We start from the raw sequence: 19,945 nt of genomic DNA, 5'->3' as shown, positions 1-19,945 counted from the left end.
GCCCTGGTCTGGACAGGTACCGGCGCTCTGTCCAGATCTGGGACCCTGCTCCTAGTGGTAGTACGATACTCCTGATGGTCTTTGGAAAAAGAGACCATTACTGTAATCCTTGTCCCATTAGTGAAAACCTTTTAGTACCTTCCAGTCAAAGTACCTTTCCTGTTCCCCTCGCATCTTCAGCTACTTGTGCTTATGGATCTTTTATTTCCAGTTTTGTGGTGTCTTGGTTTTGGCTCTTTTTTATTCTTTAATCCCAGTTTTGTGAAGTCCCTTCACATACAGAGGTTTGCACCACTGGCCAGGCCCACACAGCAACGCAGGTGAAATGACTTGCAGGATACAAACTTTACTAACTTCTCATTGCTTTCTTCCCCTCTGCATGTGCCTATTCCACCACTGAGTGCACAAGGACGTTAAACAAGTAATTCTGGGAGAACATGAACTGAAGAACCCTGGTTTCCCACAGACTTACATGGAGGCTGATAATGAGCTGTAATTGAAACTTTTCTCATTACCAAGACATTTATATGGTCTCTCAACCATGTGAATCACTGTTTAATAAGAGGTAAGTTCATGTTACAGCCTCTGGGACGTTTACAGGATCTCTCAGTCCTACCCAGCTGCCTATTTTCATGAAATAACTTAATTATATTTGAGATAGATTTGGGTGAAACTGCCCAACAGCTTCAAAAGTTATTGGAGAAGTAAAGGAGACACAGCCAAGCATGATCGCATAAAGGCCTGTTTCCATAGGAACCTAGAGGGAAAACAGCAATACAATTTGTGAAAAATTTCATTGCGGAGTTACTTTAATTGAAATTTTAAAAATATCTGACCAGCTTTAAATCACGTGCTGTAACACACGCTACATTTCTCCTGCCTTCCCTCGTTCAGTACCCTGTCTGCAGACCCCTGCCTTCACGTATCCTACTCTACATTCTGCTGGCATAAACCCCATGCTTCTTAAAGTCAGGAGGTTGCTCTGCCTCTGTCAACCTCCCCTTCAGATGGAAACTATTTTTTTTAGGCAAGACAAGCTTCTCAGAAAGACACGCCAACTGCTACACTCCACTGCTCGCACACGTGTCAGGCATATGACAGAACTAATTAAAGGGAGAGCCCACAGGAGGGGCAGGTTACAGCATCACCTTCTGAACAAAATGCCACCAAGTGCCTGGGCAGAGTGAAGCCCTGGAGGCTGGAAATGTCGGTCTTTGGCCGCTAAGGTCATTTGGGGTTTAAGGCCATGGAGCAGATGGCAACCTGAGTGAGGGTGGTGAACATCTGGCGGGTGACGGTGAGTAGATTTTACAGAAAAAGTGCCACCCCTCTCTTCACAGCATCCTCTTCAGGTGCAACACCCATCTAAGCTATAAGTTCCTGCCTCCTGTGGCCACAGTAGCCAGCACTAAAAATTATGCCCACGTACCACTCAATAAACTGAAGCGCGGGACCTCCGAATGGAGGCAAACCACTTTGCAAACGTTCCTAACATCGAGATGCTCGAAGTAAAGGGCTGTTTTTCTGGCCACAACTGGGAGCCCGACTGTTGCTGGGTCCTTCCCTGCCGTGAGCAGAACTCCCGGACCCCAGCACCCCTCTTCCCCTCCGTTTCGGGCTGACTTCCCAAACTCCAGCAGACCACCGCTGCGGGTGACTCCCGGCATACGCTGAGGACGCTGCCGGGTCACCACGGCGGGCGGGGTGGGCAGCCTGCCCCACCGCAGGGGGAGGCCGGCCGGGAGGCACCCGAGGCAGCCGGGGAGCCAGCGAGGGGCGGCCGCGGGTCGGACTCCCCGCGCCATCTTGTCCCCGGGCGCCCCCTCTCGGCCGGGGCCGGGCGGCGGGATGGGGAGGCCGGGCCGGGGGTCGCCGCTCTCCCCGCCTGCCCGCCGGGTGCTTCACCCCCCCCGCCCGGGCCGCTCTCCGCCTTCTGCCGGCCGTGCCAGGCAGCCTCTCTCTCGGCCTTCACTACCGGGTCAGGCGAGGCGGGAGCGGCGAGGCAGCGCCCGCCTCGCTCCGGCACCGACACCGACAGCCCTCCTCCTCCTCCTCCCCCCGCCGCGGCCGTCCCTCCCCTCCCTCCTCCTCTCTCCCTCCTCCCCTCCCTCCCCGCTGCCAGTTTCTCTACAACTAGTACATCCACGCACAGGCAGGGTCCCGGCCGCCGCGGCTGCCATGGATATCAGCTAAAGCCGGACGGAGAGGGCAGAGAGGCGCTCCCCGACCCAGCTCCCGAGCCCCGCGGGGCCGCCGCGCCCTCCCTCCCGCCGGCCGGCAGCAGCGGCGGCCGCTCCCCGCCCGCTCCGAGCCTGCCCCGGAGGAGCCCGGCTGCCCCGGGGAGGCGGGGGGAAGAGAGGGAGGGAGGGAAGAAGCACGGCATACAGGGCGGGAGTCGGGCAGAGCATCCCCACGGCAATGTCCAAGGGCTTGAAGAAGAAAAGCCACTGGACGAGCCGAGTCCACGAGATCGTGATCGTGAGGAACCCGGAGGGGCAGCTGGGCTTCGAGCTGAAGGGGGGCGCCGAGAACGGGCAGTTCCCCTACCTGGGGGAGGTGAAGCCCGGCAAGGTGGCCTATGAGGGCGGCAGCAAGTTAGTGCCGGAGGAGCTCCTGCTGGAGGTGAACGAGACCCCCGTGGCCGGGCTCACCATCAGGGATGTGCTGGCCGTGATCAAGCACTGCAAGGACCCCATCCGGCTCAAGTGCGTCAAGCAAGGTAAGGCAGGGACGGGCCCCCCCTCCGCCGCGCCCCCCTCCCCTCCCGCCGGGGGCTGGGGCAGGTCTGGGGGGAGCAACTTTGTTGCTGCAGTTTGACTTTCCCCCTCCCCGCCGGAGCCGCCCCCTCCCCGCCGGCGGGGGGGAGGATGCGAGCGGCGCTGCGCGGTGCCCGCAGCCGGGCGAATTAAATGTGCGTCAGTGACAGCGGTTCGCCATGCCGCGGGAGGGGACGGGGGGGCGGCAGCGCCACCGGGCAGCCCCCCCCCCCCCCCCCCCCCGCCGCATCCCTCACCCGCCGCCCGGGCACCGCCCGCCGCGCCCCGCCGGCACCGGCCGCCTCTCCGGCTGCGGCTGCTGGCGCTGCCGGTGGGGCCGAGGGGAACGGCCGGGTACGGCTGCGGAGCGGGGCTTGCCCTGGGCTTTGCTGCGCTCCGGGAGCCTTGGCTTGGGGGCAGGGGCTTGCCGCGGCGCGCCGGGTCCCTGGTGGCGTTCAGGGCGGCTTTAGCATCTCTTAAGTGTCATTAGCGGAACAGGCATTCGTTTGATCCCCGGTGAAAACGATCGCCTAATCCTAGGGAACGGGGAGCTCAGAAAAAGTGGGAGGGAGAGGCAGAAAGAAACTTTCGGGAGAACGGTCTACTTTTGCCTCTCCTTTGATGCCCTTATTTATTTTTTGAAGTACTGTAGTAGGTTAATGCATTTCCAGGGAAGTCAATGGAGAAGAGGCGCCACAGATGCTGTTTACTTGTTTGTTTTCTGTCCTCTTTAAACTATACTGAGTTGGGCTATCTGCAGCTGAACGCTCGTAAGGAGGTTTCTGCTACCCCAGCAGCGTTTCTGAAGCACAGGAGCTGTGAGCTGCTCTGGGAACCGAGCCTGTAGGTGCTCCTTGGACGTGGATGGTGCAGCAGCTGTACATGTATTGCCAAAGTACGCATTCCAGACAGGCAGCAAGCTCAGCCTTTGAAAACTTGGGGGTTTCTGCGGTGGGAAGATTTTAGATGGTACGCACCAGAGGTGCTTGTGTTCTATAACTATAGCCAGCAGCCTTTGCTCAGAGGACATAGAGGAGAGTTCCTCAGACATCTGGTATAATTTTGTGATTTAACTTCCTCATTGTAATTGGCAGTTTATTCTTTAAATCATCATTTGTGATACTTCTGAATGCTTGAAGGATATTCCAATTATTAGTTTATGCAAACACGACAGAATCAGCATAAAGAATTTGACTTTCACTCAGGCCTTCAGAATGTACTTTATGATATATTCAGTTATCTACATAAGGTCAAACCTCTAAATACAGATACGATCTGGGATTTTTCTATTTGTCCTTTTGGGTAAGTTGTGCAATGTGTTGTAGATCGTATCTTGACAGTCAGGCAATGCAGGGAGACACAATAGTTTATGTGATAAGTGAAGATTAGAAAGGAGTATAATGGATTCTGTCTTGCAGTATAGTGTCGTCTCTGGGCACCTGAACTCTAGGAAACCTGCACTCTAGTTTCCTCTTGTTATTAATAATTTTAGTGTGAGTGATCTTACTGTGGCAGGATTCAAAAAGCAGTGGAATCGTCAAGAAGAGAAGGGTACATTGTTAAGTTATTTAAATTCTTACTTTTTTTGTGTTTTTGTTTGTTTGTTTGTTTTTTTCCCCAGAAATACTGTAGATGCTTTACAATAATGCAAATTTAAGGTTATGTTCATTTACTATGTGAAACAGTCTCTATCCCACCTCTTCCCTGTTTTTCTAATATTTCTCTGTAAGTCAAAGCAGTCACCAGTGATTCATTAGTGTTTACACCCTTAATAAAGATATCTGTCATATGTGAATTAGGGACATTAGTCAGGCACTTAGTCCGTGGATTACTGCAAGTTTCTTGAATGAGACACAGAGGATGAATCCTAAATTTCACCTAGTTTATCTCTCTGTCTCTCTCTCTCTGAGGAGTTTTACTTCAGTATGTTAACACAGTACACTTTTGATGCAAGTCCTCAAAGCACTGGCCAGATGACTGTGTGTTTGGAAGTGACAGTTCTGCATAGATTCTTGGACTGAGAGACTTCCTGGCTGGAATGATTTTTTTATGTGCTCCAGCGTCCTTTACGTCGCCAAAGGGAGAGGCCTTCTGGATCCAACTTCCTATATTTTTTTAAAAAAAAAGAGCCACAGTTTGTGTATTTTACCACCTGACTCCTCCTTTGGTGTAATTCTGTTTAATCTCTGCCTTCCTCAGTTACAAAGCACAGACCACAGGCATCTATGTTACAGTAACAAATTACTATTCCCTAACAGTACTTTGCAGCAGTGTGTAGGAGAGAAAAAGCTGGGCAATAAAATCTTTGTGTATTTTTGTAACTTTTGTTCTCCTTTTAATTATAAAACACCTTTAGTGTGCTGGAACAAGGTTAATGACTCCATTATCATTGTTTCCGCCTAATTTATCAATGATATCTCTGTAAATTAGAATAGCATGACCTTGAATGCACCATGTGACTGTAGCTGCTTCTTCAGTGCTGCCTAGGAATGAAGTCAGAGGGAGAAATGTGGAGGTAGGACACGACTATTTATAATGCGATGCTTAAGAGGCTGTGAGTATTTCTCTTGTTTGGAAGTTTTGATAAGTCAGCAGTGAAAATTCACTTGTAGATGAAATCAGGGAATGGCTATTTCAGTTTACAGGAATTAGCTTAGCTGTTTTGAAGTGTGGAAAATGAAGGTACTTTCATGATTTTTCATTATATTGTGTTTGATTAAACACCCTGCTTTTCGAAATATTGAAATAATTCATCTTTTATCACATTACAAGGTGAAATGGCTTTTTTAAAAAATCCAGTGGAATATTGCTGTTTTATGTGAGCTGAACACCTTGAGCTAAAAATATTAACTTAGAAAAAAGAGTCGTATAATGTAGGAGTTGCTGTATATCATCAGGAGGAGTAAACATAATGAGAAACTAATTAGCAGTTCCATGATACCATCCACCATAGAACTCTCCTAAGTATGACACCCCATAAATGAGGTTTTAATGCATGAAATTATTTCCTGGTTTTGCATGGGGAGAAAAGATTGTAAGAACCATTATTATTTTTTAATCTTAATTTAAGAGTTTGCAGAGAACTATTTCCTGCTTGGTTTTTTTAATTACGTTTTGGTTTTTTTTGCAAGCCACTTATTGTGCTGCTGTTGGCAGAATCACAGAGTTTCTCTTAAAACACACGGGGTGAAATCTTGGCCCAGATGAAGTCAATGTCAAAGCTGTCCTTGACATCAAATAAAGAAGGCAGGATTTCCTCTGTAAAAGTCCTATGCTTTTTTGAATATGTACCCTTCCAATGGGAGAATTTTGTGCAGCAGTCAAATTAGTCGGGCATATTTGCAAATGTTATGCATTCTGACCTTCTGCTTTCTCTGGTGAAGAGAAGAGCCTTACTGTTTCAGAAAGGAATACCTCTGAATTTAAAATGTGATTGTTTTTACATGCAGAACAGTTTAGATTAAGTACTATCTTCTTCCCACAGATGCACAGATGCGTAGTTGTAAAGTAGCAATGTGTTAAGGAAAGGCATCCTAATTTGGATAAGTAATCACACGGGGAAGAGTCATGTGAGGAGCAATGTTGTCTCCAGTTCCACACTCTGTTCATCACTGCTGTCTCAGATCCATGGTATCATTCTCTCGTAATTCCCATCAGTAGGCGACACAGGCCCATGATGTGCACAGACTCCAGTACAGCTTTGGTTTTTGTTTGAAGGGTTGCAGGAACAGCCCACTCAGTTGTACTGCATAATCCAGGATCCTTGTTCTTTGCATAGAGCTATAAACTTCCACAGATGCCCTCTGCAGAATCCCAATGAACGGTCTGAGAACGTGGATTTCAGAACTCAGGAGCTTTCATAGAATTGTTTGGGTTCCTTCCTCGAGGAAAATGGTTTGGACATACTAAGTAACCAAGTGATCTGACTAACTGAACAATTCAGTTTGCTTTTAGAAGTGTTTAAACCATATGAAATATGAATAACATTGATACTTTATATTGACACTTTATAATGTCTCTGATTTGACCCTAAATCATCGGACTTTATGTTTCAACCCGTAATGCTTTATCTCCTTATGCAAAAAGGCATTTAATACACATAATGTAAGGAGGGACTTAAAACCAGTTTTACTTTCTCAGTCTAATCATTTACTTAAGAGTAAGCATATGCTAAAATGTTTTGCTGACTGTAGATTGACTTGGGCATATTTGCAAGTGCTTTTCCAGTTAGGAAAAGATTTGGACCCTCGTTAGGATGGATACAAGAGTGGCCGTGTTAGGGCAGACTGCAGGTCTGCATCTTCCACGTCCTGTTCCTGGTAGTGGTGACAGTGGTTTCCCAGCAAAGGGTATAAGGACAGGACAGTACTGTCCCAGCACCCAGTGATTTGTGGCTCAGGGATTTAGTAGCCTTGTAGTGTTTTTGTTTTGTTTTGTTTTGTTTTTTCCTTAATCAGTTCATCCGTGAGTTTTGCAATTAAAACGTGGCTTGCAGTTAACTTCTGTTTTCTTTAAAAGGCTGTGACAAGACTTTTAACAAAGAAGTACAGAAATGTTTTGTTTTCTAAAGGTTTTCCCTGCACATGTAAATACCATATCAACTAGTTAAAATATTACTATTTTCCTACAGACTTTTTCATACACACGTGTAGTTATGGATTTAAGAAATTGCTTTGGTTATTTAAGTTCATCAATAATTCTCTTCGATGTTCATTAAAATACTCTGTGCATACAGACTGTCTTTTTGTGTTTTGTTTTCTGTTTTTTTTTTTTTCTTCCTGGGTATCAATATACACTGTCTTCCAAGATGTGAATGTTGGATAACATTTTCTTCACTAATATAAGGAACAATATTTTACAATAGAAAGCTGCATCTTCCCCCCCCCCAAAAAAAAAAATATCACAAGGGTCTTGCAAAAACAAAACCCAAATTATGAAAGCCTGCATGGTTGCACTTCTGGTATATAATGCAAAGATAGTTTTTGAAAATAAACTGTACTTCAGACCTACTCCTTTTTCCTAACTTGTGCTCCTTAGGATTTTACTAATTCTAGAAATAAAATTCAGAGTTCTCTTTTTACCATTACTTTATGTCACTCTTATGCTTGTCCATCTTAATTTAAAGACTATTGAAGCTGACTTCTGACTCATGTAGCCGGTGATTTATTCTTCAGCTCCTCCAGAGAGATTGTGATGTTTCATGTCATGAACTCTGTGTGTTCACTGGCAGTAGGATTATATTCATCACTCTTCTTCCTTCTCTGAGAATTACAAATGTGCCATTAAAGGATGGGGCCATGACTTTGTTAGTGCATCATTTCCTTGAAGAAATGAAATAATTGAGCGTGCTCTGCGTAGTTCTGTTGAGTCGCATATGGTAAAGTTCATCTCACTAACACTTGTCCATCTGTTAATACTGTTGACATCAAAGGAAAGTACTGGTATGAAGGGGCAAAATTGCATCTCCCTCGTTTTATGCATCCTGAAACCTCACCTGCATTAATTCAGCATTTTGTGAAAGATGGATTCTGAGCTTTTGCTTTCAGTGTCCGTGATACTCTCCTTGCTTCTTATAGATGAGGGGCTCCTTTCATGATATGAAAGAGTTGACAAATCATTAATATACATTTTTTGCATATAAGAAGCGGTGTTTACATGGAAAAAATGCTCCTTCAGAAGAGATTTATGTGAGGAGGTGGTCGTAACTGTGATTTAGAAAGGATGATGGAGAGGAAAGTGCTGCAGTAGTTGTAGAAGCAGATGTTTCTTTTTCTTCTCTTCCTCATATCGGTATAAACAAAAAAAAAGGGGAAACTTGTTTGCTGGAGAGCATCAGGGCAATGGTTGAAGAACATAGTGCTATTGCTTGACTGTGCTAACATTCTTGAAGTATTTTTTTTTTCTTCCATACATACGTGTTTATAAATGCATGAGAATATAGACACATCTGTATTTTTTTGAGAGAGCGTGCTATAGGTAGGACCTTTTATCTGTAGATTGAGAGTCTGTGAGACTTTGTATAGTATTGCCACATGATAATATAAATTATAATGATACTTATGGGCTACAGTACTAATCTAGAATGTTTTTCATACAAATTTGGATGCATATACGTGTGGTAGTTAAAATGAACCCTTTCACTCTGGTGGCCAAGCAATGTGCAGTAAAGAACAATATTCTACAGTAGGAAATAAATTTATCATAAAATTTAGAATAAGATTGACTAGATGCCTACCCAAGCAGGTGCAGTCTATAGCGCAGAGTTTGAAGGTATTGATTTCAGTAGCAAAGTGCCTATTTATGGTTTCTGTTGCTGAATGTCATTGCAATGCTGGCCTTAACTGAATTTTCTAAAACCACGGGGGCTGCGATCCCAACGGTATCTCCCCAGCACACCTAATATGTTGCAAATCAGCTTTCTTTCAACCTCATGGAAATCTATCCAGTAAGAAGGTATAATACTTTTGCTGGCCATTTGTATGGCTCTCTCACTGTAGGCTGAAGCTACCATAATGGAAAGTGGAATGGCAGACAGAAGCAAGAGCAAAAGGAGAGAGTGAAGGGATTTAACAAAAATGAACTTTATCTGTCATTCCTAAACTGAACAAAAATCCTCATTGGTAACTGATAATCTCTAAAACAATGATTGTAGTTCGAATGTTCTTTTAACATTAGCCTAAAAAGTCTAATTTATTCAAACCTCCTATCCGTAATTTGGACTCTTCACTAGAAGTGGAGTTGACAGAAGGCTGTTGTTTGTATATATCTGCTATGTATTTACCCTTTCTACAGTGTGTAAATGAACCACAAATGCATTATTTCTGAACTCTCAGCACAGGCAGATTGCTAGGATCCAGACAGCTTAATCAAAAGGTATGTTGCTGTCAACACAGCACTTCCAGGTGTGGTCTTGTTCATATATAGGTTATGATTAGTAATATATGAATAATGCAGTTTCACTCTATTTATCAGCTTCAGACATTTTTCCTGGATGTCTTTGATTATTTCCACGATACATGAACTCAAGATGAAGGAAAATAAGACAAGGAACAAAATGAAGGAAGTAAAATGTGGGAGAGAAAGTCCCAGGAAAAAAATTCAGAGATTATTAGACTGGTTTAGAAATCACATGTTCTGTCATATTCGAGAGAGACTGTACAGCCCAGGGAAGACTCTCCAGCACAGGGAAAATCAGCACAGGGAATGTGCATTTCCTAGGTCTGTCTTAGTTCCTCGAAATATGTTGAAACCGTAGAATTACAGAATCATGGAATCATTTAGGTTGAAAAAGACCTTTAAGATCATCGAGTCTAACCTACCGTTGCCAAGTCCACCACTAAACCATGTCCCTAAGCACCACATCTACATGTCTTTTAAATACCGCCAGGGATTGTGACTCCACCACTTCCCTGGGCAGCCTGTTCCAATGTTTGACCACTCTTTCAGTAAAGAAAGTCTTCCTAATATCCAGTCTAAATCTCCCCTGCCACAACTTGAAGCATTTTCCTCTTGTCCTGTCATTAGTTACTTAGGAGAAGAGACCAGCCGCCACCTCACTACAACCTCCTCTCAGGTAGTTGTAGAGAGCAATAAGGTCTCCGCTCAGCCTCCTCTTCTCCAGACTAAACAACCCCAGTTCCCTCAGCTGCTCCTCACAAGACCTGTTTTCCAGACCCCTCACCAGCTTCGTTGCCCTTCTCTGGACATGCTCCAGCACCTCAATGTCCTTCTTGTAGTGAGGGGCCCAAAACTGCACACAGCATTTGAGATGTGGCCTCACCAGTGCCGAGTACAGGGCCACAATCCCTTCCCTACTCCTGCTGGCCACAGTATTTCTGATACAGGCCAGGATGCTGTTGGCCTTTTTGGCCACCTGGGCACACTGCTGGCTCATGTTCAGCTGGCTGTTGACCAACACTCCCAGGTCCTTTTCCGCTGGGCAGCTTTCCAGCCACTCGTCTCCAAGCCTGTAGCACTGCAGGGGGTTGTTGTGGCCCATGTGGAGGACCTGGCCCTTGGCCTTGTTGACCCTCATACAGTTGACCTCAGCCCATCGATCCAGCCTGTCCAGATTCCTCTGCAGAGCCTTCCTACCGTCAAGCAGATCAACACTCCTGCCCAACTTGGTGTTGTCTGCAAACTTTCTGAGGGAGCACTCAATCTCCTCATCCAGATCATTGATAAATATATTAAACAGAACTGGTCCCAGTACTGAGCGCTGGGGAACATTGCTTGTGACCAGCTGTCAGCTGGATTGAACTCCATTCACCACAACTCTTTGGGCCAGGCCATCCAGCCCGTTTTTTACCCAGCGAAGACTACGCCTATCCAAGCCATGAGCAGCCAGTTTCTACAGGAGAATGCTGAGCTAAAGCTGGCCCTCTAAAATACACCCAAGTGACTCATTCCAACCAAAAAAATGTATTCCTTCTTCTTTAGTTGAAATCATGAGTTGTTCTTAATGCATCTGTGTTTCTGACCAAGTTCTCACCAAAGGGTGAAACAATAGTGCTCCCTGGGAAATGGGGGAGAAACACATATGTTTTGGGTGACATATTTGTGTAGGATGACTTTCATATGTGTGTGACAGTCCTACAAAAATGGAGATTTACCAGGTAGCGTTTAGTTACCATCACGCCAGAGCTGCATGCTGGGTCCCTTGCTGCTGAGGCGGCACCTTGACCTCTGTTGCTTACTTTCTGCATCCTCCTTTTCTGGTACCAAAAGGGTTGTAGTGTCATTGACCTTCAGAAGAAGGGCTGGCCTACAAACACTAAGTAACTTCTGCACCTTTCTTTTCAGACCCCTGACCCTGGGAAATGAGGGTTACAGTTCAGATGTTCAAGACCGTGTGAAAATGGAAGAAAAAACCAAACATGCATGTGTTGTATGATTTCCAGACAAAACAGAGTGGCTGTGTCCACTACCAGAAAAAAATCCATACGTGAAATAATGCCTCCTTTTCTATCTATATCACTTTTTTTCTGACTCTCTTGAATTATCCTTGGTTCAGATCAATGTTCTTCAAGGAGCTCCCCCATATACATTTTCTTTCTTACAAACCATGGAGCCCTACCTGTTGAAGTGTCCTTCTTCCTTGCCTGCTCCTTGGCTTTTCTGCTACTGAAGCATCTTTGTTCAGGGCTTCCTATATCCCTGGAATTCACCTTGACTCTTTCAGGTAGTGCATCTTCAGGCCTGGCCTTAGCACCAACTAGTTTATTCTGCCAGTAAGATATTTCTACCCTCTATGCTTAAATTTACTTCAGAAAGCATGTAGAAACTTGTTTTGACCCAGAATTTTGTCATTCCAGGATTCCAGATCATGCCTGTTCTGATGGGAGCAAGCCTGGTAATAACAATCTCCCATTGTCCCTGGTCTGGGAGATACGTGACACAGCCTTGACAACATATGGTAGTCTCTATAGCCAGCGATGGCAGTAATTTCTTTGAATTACCCAGAAGTATTAAACTGTTTGCAGAGTCCCCAGATTATCACACTAGGTGCCAGAGTTTTCCTTTAAAAGTCTGTTAGGTCAGACACCGAGGATGTGTAGATCACTTGCTATCTGCAGAGTCATAGGGAGTTTGTTTGTTTGTTTTTAAAAACTCAGAATAGAAGAAATACTGTGTCCTCAGTGTGCAGAGAAAAAAGAAAAGAACTAGAAATAGATTTTATAGTTATGAGTAGTGCTGATAGATCTGCTGTGAATAGCAGAACAACTGGAAAATAATAGTAGGTATATAATGAGCAAAATTTTCTGTGCTGTATACTAGCAACTAAATTGTGTAGCTGTGTTAATGTAACACTAGTATTCCAGTGTGGAAATTCTTCCTGGAAACAGGTACAAGTTGTTTTTTGTCACTTACTTATTTAATCTTGGTATTTTCATATCTCACAGTGTCCTTGCATTTGTCAGAATGAAATGTGGAATATGTTTTTTTAAATTGTACATTTTCTGGTGTGGGGGTTTTTTAATTAAAATAAAATTCTTCCAGCTTTGTTTCCTTCATGGCAATCATGAATTAATCTCCATATTTCAGATAAAATATGTCCATTTCATAAAGCCACACCTAACTCATGTTACAGAAGCTGGAAGGAAACAAAATAAAGGCATCAGTCTTATTCCAGGACAGCTGTTTCACATCTAAGTTCTTATAACTCAGATTGAAAGTGGAGGAATGGTGCTATTTGTACCCCATCTGATTTATACTGAATAGTTTCCAACGTGTTGCATTCACATGGCTGTTTCTTTAACTAGTATGAAATGAAATGGCTGTGTTGGTTTCTGTTATTTCCTTACTAAGTCCTTCTTTGTGGTAAATTTGCGTTAATAAATGTCACATAAGCCTGTCTTACACTTCCAAAATGGTACATTAGTATAAGCAAGGATTAATCCCATTATATTTTAATTCTCTGTCCTTGTATTTTTATAAGAACAGCATTTTATATGTCAAAGTGTCGCAGAGTCCTGTTGCAAACTTGATAAGTGCCGAGGTGCCAAGGTGCTCCCATCAATGAAGTGTAATCCTTGTGGAGTGGGAAAGGCAGTAGCTGCTAAACTCTTGTAGCAGATTGAGGCAGGAGGTGAACACTTTTTCAGTATAAACCATCATGTGCTTTGCTTAGGTAGTTACCCCCCGGATTTCCTGCACTGCACTGTTCTTTTTCACAGCTCTCCTTGAAGCTCAGTTCCACTGAGATGCCTGCTCTGCACTTGACAGTATTAGGTGGTGCGCTGTGATTTCTGTTCGTTATATTGACAGTGATTGGTTTTGCTGGTCTTTCTGATTTCTCTTTCCATGTGCGTTTGTTATATCTGTGTGTTGTCTCATGCATAAAGTCTGAAACCTTTTGGTGAGAGGAACTGCTGTTTTGATATAGCAGCCAGCATGACAATTTAAAGTTGGGAGTCTCTAGTTTCTATGGCAATGTAAGGAAGTATTCACATTCAATTCAGAGTTAGCCATAATGACTTTCTTGGTAATAGTTATTGGAAATATTCTGGATCATTTTGACATAGGACCTGCAACTCAAATTGGCAATATTTCAGTCTTGGTGATAGAAGCTGTAAAGTGGATGAAAGTTCAGCAATATGATTTAAGAGAAGATACCTAGTTATGGTTAATGTGGAGCTTCTGTTATTGTTGGTCTGTTGTCTCATGGTGTTTCCATTACAGGTACTGCTAGTTTAGCCTGTTCAGAAAAAACTTAGCTATACTGTATACAGAGAATAAATTTCCCGAAGAATTTAGTTTTTCTTTTTTTCTGCTCCATTTACTTGTGGAAGAACATTTCCCCCCTGTAATCTTCTAGAAGAATTACTGGAATTTCTGATAAGCCAGTAAAAAGAGCTTTTTCAACATTCACTCTATTTGGTCATTTTACAGTAAGAACAGCATAAAAGATTTCAGGAAAAGAATGCATCACAGCACTGGAGGTTTTGTTGGGAAACCAAAGCAAAATCAAAGATATTGAGTTCTCTTAATTAAAAATAAAAGTCAGTAATTAAAATATTAATTAAAAGATCTTCTGGATTCATATTTATGTTGAGTTTTTATGTTATGCCTGTGGTACTTATGTACTGAAATACTCTTCAGAACAGATGAACCCGTAAAATTTAAAAATGTCTCCTTTCAATATGTGTGAAATATTGTAGGGGTTTGTGTACAATTAATCTGACTTGCAGAAGTGTGACAGCTGCTTTGCCATCATAGGGATTCATGTCCATGTGTCTGTTTTAAGGGTAATAAAATTAACGTTTCTCAATGTAAAAGTTGGAGAAACAAGATTTTTTTTTTTTTCCTTTGGCATACCTGAGAAACCACCTCCTGCATGTGACCAGAACAGTATTAGTTTCTCTTAGGAAATGTAGCAGATCCAGTTGGGATACAATAGTGTTCTTTTGGGTCAATATTAAGTAGGTTTCTAGTAAGTAGTAAGCAACTTTCTCAAAAATTCTGTAGGAATTGGTTGCAGTGAGCTGCAGAATTCCTCCCTCTATATCTGCACATTGTTGGCCAGCTAGTGAGGAGGATGCTGCTGGGAAAGAGATTTTCAGCTGACACATTAAAACAGGAAGTTTTCACATGTGTCCCTCTAGACACTGATATTACTCTTGTTATTAAACTATCTGAATAGCTTCCAGATTCTAAAAATCCTTTACAAAAAGAGCTTATTCAGACTCCACCAACAGGGAGTTACCCTTGGTGTCCTCACCAACCTCCATGAATTTCAGTGTGGGGAGGGAAGCTGGGACTGCATAAAACTTCCTCACATCTTTGGCCTCCTGATCTAGGCTATGAGATATTGTTCTTAAAAACTCTTGGGAAATTACTGAGTTTCACAATTGTAGTGATCATATTTTCATCATGTGTGCTGTCTTTTTAGGGGTTTTTTAGTGTTGTTTAAAGCCTGTCTAGCTTTTTAGAAAGGATCTGTCTAAATATATGTGGTTTACCAATGCGTTTGGCACTGTATTTCTCCAATGCAATTCCTTAGGTTTTTTTCTTTTTATTCTTTAAAAAATTAATGTCTTTAAACATGAATGTTTTTGTTAGTCCATCAAGACAACTGAAATCGGATCCCGTGTAGACAGGTACTACAGGCTGGCAGTGAGAAACAGTCAGTGCCCCAAAGGGTTTATAAAGGCTAATTAGACACAGCGGATAGGTAGGAAGAGGCAGAACCGCACGGTGGTGAAATGACTTGCCAAAAGTCTCAGATCAATCAATAACAGAGCGAAGAACCCTGCAATGTAATTTAAAAGTCTGTGCAAGCAGTACTGCATCCAAGTAAAGGCAGACAAACTGCCGAAAAAAACCCTCTCCTGTTCAATAAGCATTTCTATTGATTGCTTGAGAAAAATATTTTTGTAGGTATTTGTTTTAAATTCCATGACAAATCCCATGTAAAGCAGAAGCTTTGTCAATAACAAAGAAGCACAAGTGTGCAAAGGTCTGTACAGAGGAGAGAGTGTGATGGAGTGTTGTCTCCTAAAATAAAACATGTTTCAGAAATATATTGGAAATGGTAAAGTGTAGGAAACGAAAGTAATATGTATTTATGTATTTTAATGAGATATTTATGTTTGTTTGCAGTGCTAATTGGACATGTATGTACATCAAGCATACTGTATGAGACATTTAATAAAATTCTTCTGGCCTGTTAAAGCCACTGCCTGACGAGTGGCAAATTATAAATAATTTGTGTGTGGGTCTTTTGGGGCGTTGTGTTTTTTTTTTCCTTTTCTTTTTGCTTTTAAAAACTCCTCATTTGTTTTGGAAATATGACAAGCCCTAAAAAATGTTGCCACAGGCAAAGTTGGGTTTGCCAAGTGACACGTACAAAATACTAACTAAAAACCTAGAGGTAACCTCTCACTTTTCATAATGCTGGGGGACTTCAGATCAACTTTGCTGGATAGTGGCTTCTTTCAGAGCCCTGATGTTGTCGTCTTTTGACCCAAACTGGGTGGGGTTATAGGCAGAATCCTGTATTTACCCCAACTTGCAAAAAGTTAGGGCTAAGGTTTAGAGTTGTCAGGTGACATCCCTCCAAATTACTGAGGAATCACGCAGAAGTGAGACTGTCCTGATGGTATGAGGACATCTGGTAGTCTTAGGCAGGGCTCTGTTAAGGCCATTTCAGTTGCAGTTACACCAACGTTTATACGTTGTGGCTCTGTGCTTTTGTCCCTGTATGGAGGGCTGTTGGTCCCTCTTTGTGCTTTCACCTCCTCTTTGGCATCGGTTTCTCACTTCTTACTGGAAACTCTTCCCTCCCACTCCTCTTGGAGAGGCTGACACGAAGGAAAGGGTGGGGGGACTCCCTAGCACTTACCTGGTGTGAGGAATGTCTGCCTGAGCTTCTGGAGTGTTTCACTGTGAGGGTCCTCTAGAAGGTCTCTGTGTCCTCTCAGTGCCTGGGGCCTGTGCAGAGTTAGAGAGATGATCAGTTAGAGATTGAAGTAGGATTTTGCCTTGTACAAGCAATGAGACTTAGGTCTTGCCGAATCCGCCCTCCTTTTTCAGGAGAAAGGAGTTGCGTAACATTAGGGATGACATCCAGCTGAGGTTCTTCAATCCTTCTTTTAATCCCCTTTTATGTACCACAGTACTTCTAGGTCTTTTAAATAAAACTGGCACAAGGAAGTGTAGCACATTATGGACACCTGAACTGATGAAAAAAACTCGTGTCTCCTTTTGACAACCACATAGTACTGCTTGTTGTACAGTACCCTTCGTTATGTAGTTAGTCTGATAGGACTTTGGTCCTGAAGTTGATCATGAGCACACTGTTACCCTGTGTTTGCGTTATTAATTCATCAAGGCTTTTTACAGGTGCGGTCATTTGTAGGGCCAAGGACAAAGGAAACCTTGAAAAGCTGACATCTCTGGCCTGAAAAAAGGCAGCTGGTTCACAGTGCAGGGTGATACTATGCAACAATTTGGTGCAGAAAACACGTAATGTTCTGTGCAGCCAATATCACCAGGGAATAGGTGAGACGCGCTGGACTTTGGCTCAGGAGCCAGAGCTAACAGTCCATACTCCTGTAAAGAAAAGGTCCAAGCTGTACTTGACAGAGTAGCACTGGAATCATTCACCTCCGAGGACTATCATCAGTTCTTTGCTGTCCTGAATTTGGGCTGTTCAGGCATGCCGCATGTCCTTGTAGCAGGAGATGAAAATGTCTGTGTTTCAAGGGCGCTGGGGTCATCCTGCGCTGGGGAATACTGAGTTTTTTCTTGTGTATGTGTCTCCCACTGTCATCACGATGGGATAGCTGAAGCTGCACAGAGTGCTGGGCCTGACCACATCCCAAAACAGATGAGTGAGTAGGGGATAGCTGTCTGGGTGTTAGGGGACCTGAGCTTTCCTTCTGGGAATGTCATATGGGGCACCATAAAACTGTCCCTGAAGACACGCTTGCAAGCAGGTAACCGAAATGGGCTCCTATGACTCAGAGACCATCCTGTGGAGCAGGTCTGTACGGTACTCTCCAGTGAACCTTGATGCAGGACTACACTTGGGTAGGAATTCCTCAAATAATACTTGAAAGATTTCCTTCTTTCTCTTCCATTTTATCTTTTAAAAGTACAAAATGAAACCAAATGTCAACCCTTCAAGTTTTTTTTTAAGCAGAGTCCTTGTTTTCTGACCAGTCTTTCTTAGCTTGTTTATATGTGTCTAAATTGAGAACAAGTCCTTTCTGATACGTTGCTTGGACACAGGTTATGCACAGAAGAATGCCATCTACTCAGTCACCAACTAGTTGCAGCTTTTAAGTTCCTGTTCAGAACCTTCCCAGTAAGAGCCAACCACATCTCATCATGTTTATCTTCTGAGATCTGATGGATCACAAAACTAGTGTGGAATTGCTCAGGGTCAAAAGTTTCTGCACATGTTTATTCATGTTTTGCCTGAAAACAGGGTTGTATGTCACTGCTGAGAGGCAATTTCTGATCAAATCCAGGAACAGCCTAGCCTCTGTGTCTCTATAGCCTTTTTTAATTCCCCCTCCCGCCCCGCCCTTGGGCTGGCAGCTACAGGTACTGCTGTCTCCTGAAAACAGCCTGCAGTTAGGGAGGGTGGACCTACAATGCATGCAAGAGTTTTTCAGAGTAGTAGCAGAAAAGAGAGGGGAAGAAAAATCCAACCAAGATGATTCATCCAGGTCTGCAAGTCAAGGATACCTTTTTATATTTTAGATTGATTTTTTTATATTTTTCTGTTATGAAGAACATATCTGTTGAATTTGAAGTAATTATTTTTTAAATTAGGTGGTTAAATTTTATTACGAAGTATAGATGACTTTAAAAATATCAGATTTTTTTTCTAGTCCTTTTTTCCTGCTTGCTACTCTAACCTGCACACTGCAAGGGCTGTTGGACTGCTCTGAATTATTTGAATTTTATGTAAAACCTATCTTCAATAGTAAAAGGGACTTATAGCAAAGAGGCTCAATCTTTAAGTCCTAAAGGTATTTTACACATTTGGCCTTTTGTATAGGAACCAAAGAAACCCCTACATTTGGTAAATGAAATAATCAATTTGATTAACAAAAATTCTAACTTTAGAATTTGGCTTTGAGGTGCTAGAAACTGCAGATTTCTCAGCATAAATTGCAGGTGTTCGGTAACTTTCAGGGTGAGATACACATTTCTTACAGCATCTGAGCCAAATGGAGTTGCCCATGCTGAGCAGCCCAGTGACTGGCCCAGCTGGAAATGACTGTCATCCCCAGAAATGCTTCACGGCCCTGCTGGAGCCTGCTCCTTGTTCCCCTAGAAGCACCTTGTTTCCAGGGCCATCCTAACATAATGCCATCGCTTCTGACTGCTCCAGCCCAGGGATGGTCATAACTACTTCCACCTGGAGTTTTTTATTAGTCAGCTTGGAGATCTTCCTTCAGCTCATTTTCCTTTGAAAAATGTTTGCCTGTTAACAATCAGCTGGGTGTCATGTTTGCTTGCAAAGCACCTGCAACACCACATAATTTCTGCTTCGCTTATGTCAAAACAAGACAGCCAAGAATTACATGCCCATGCTGATTTATGCTGTACTGCTTGGAATTACGTTGGAAATCCATGAATTTCATGTGTCTTGCTGAGCTTTGCTTTATTTTCATGTGCCGATATCAACTACTCAGGGCACTTTCACATCAACATTATCAAGTTCATAGTACAGTGTGGAGTTTTTTGTGTTTCTCTTGTAGGAGAATTGCCAATCAGCTGTTTGTAGATCTTGCATTTCTGTGTGTTAGAGCTGTGTTTTAAAGGTTTATAATTGAGTTTGGCTTACTAAAGTTGTCCGCAAGCAATGCCTGTAATTTGTTTCTGTCTCAGAACTGTTTATGAAACAAGGAAATTTTGGATTGTCTTGTTTTCAGACAGATTTGAGAGGTATTTCTGTAATTGCTTGTTATAAATACAAAGAAAAATCTGACCAGCAAAGAAAAGTGAGGAAAGAGGAAAAAGAGATAGGAGTGGAAGACAGTACTGAGTAATTCCATCGAGTTGCTTAACAGGCTACAAAGATTTGTCAGTCCGCAGTGCTGGTGCTACTGCATGAGAATTTCAGTCTTTTCAGATTACATGTCCTAGCATAGAACTCTTTAGTTGTTTTTTTAAGAAGGACAGCATCTAATGAAAGAGCTGGGAAGTTTCACTGGGAACTTGAGATGTCC

The 19,945-nt window shown here is 43.2% G+C and overlaps 1 protein-coding gene across 4 annotated transcripts in view; it reads left to right on the top strand.

The window, feature by feature from the left end:
* The first annotated feature begins 2,418 nt into the window (after positions 1-2,418).
* Positions 2,419-19,945, top strand: part of MAGI2 (membrane associated guanylate kinase, WW and PDZ domain containing 2) — a 764,770-nt gene continuing 747,243 nt past the window's right edge. For all 4 annotated transcript variants that reach the window (XM_086474407.1, XM_086474391.1, XM_086474398.1 and 1 more), the window contains exon 1: positions 2,419-2,719. In XM_086474407.1, coding sequence (XP_086330533.1) covers positions 2,419-2,719 — 301 coding nt within the window. The remainder of the gene's footprint in view (positions 2,720-19,945) is intronic.

The sequence above is a fragment of the Leptosomus discolor genome, chromosome 1, assembly GCF_034619465.1.
Source record: "Leptosomus discolor isolate bLepDis1 chromosome 1, bLepDis1.hap2, whole genome shotgun sequence".
NCBI lineage: Eukaryota > Metazoa > Chordata > Aves > Leptosomiformes > Leptosomidae > Leptosomus > Leptosomus discolor.
Note: the sequence above shows the minus strand (reverse complement) of the source record. Positions and strands in the feature narration are given on the sequence as shown.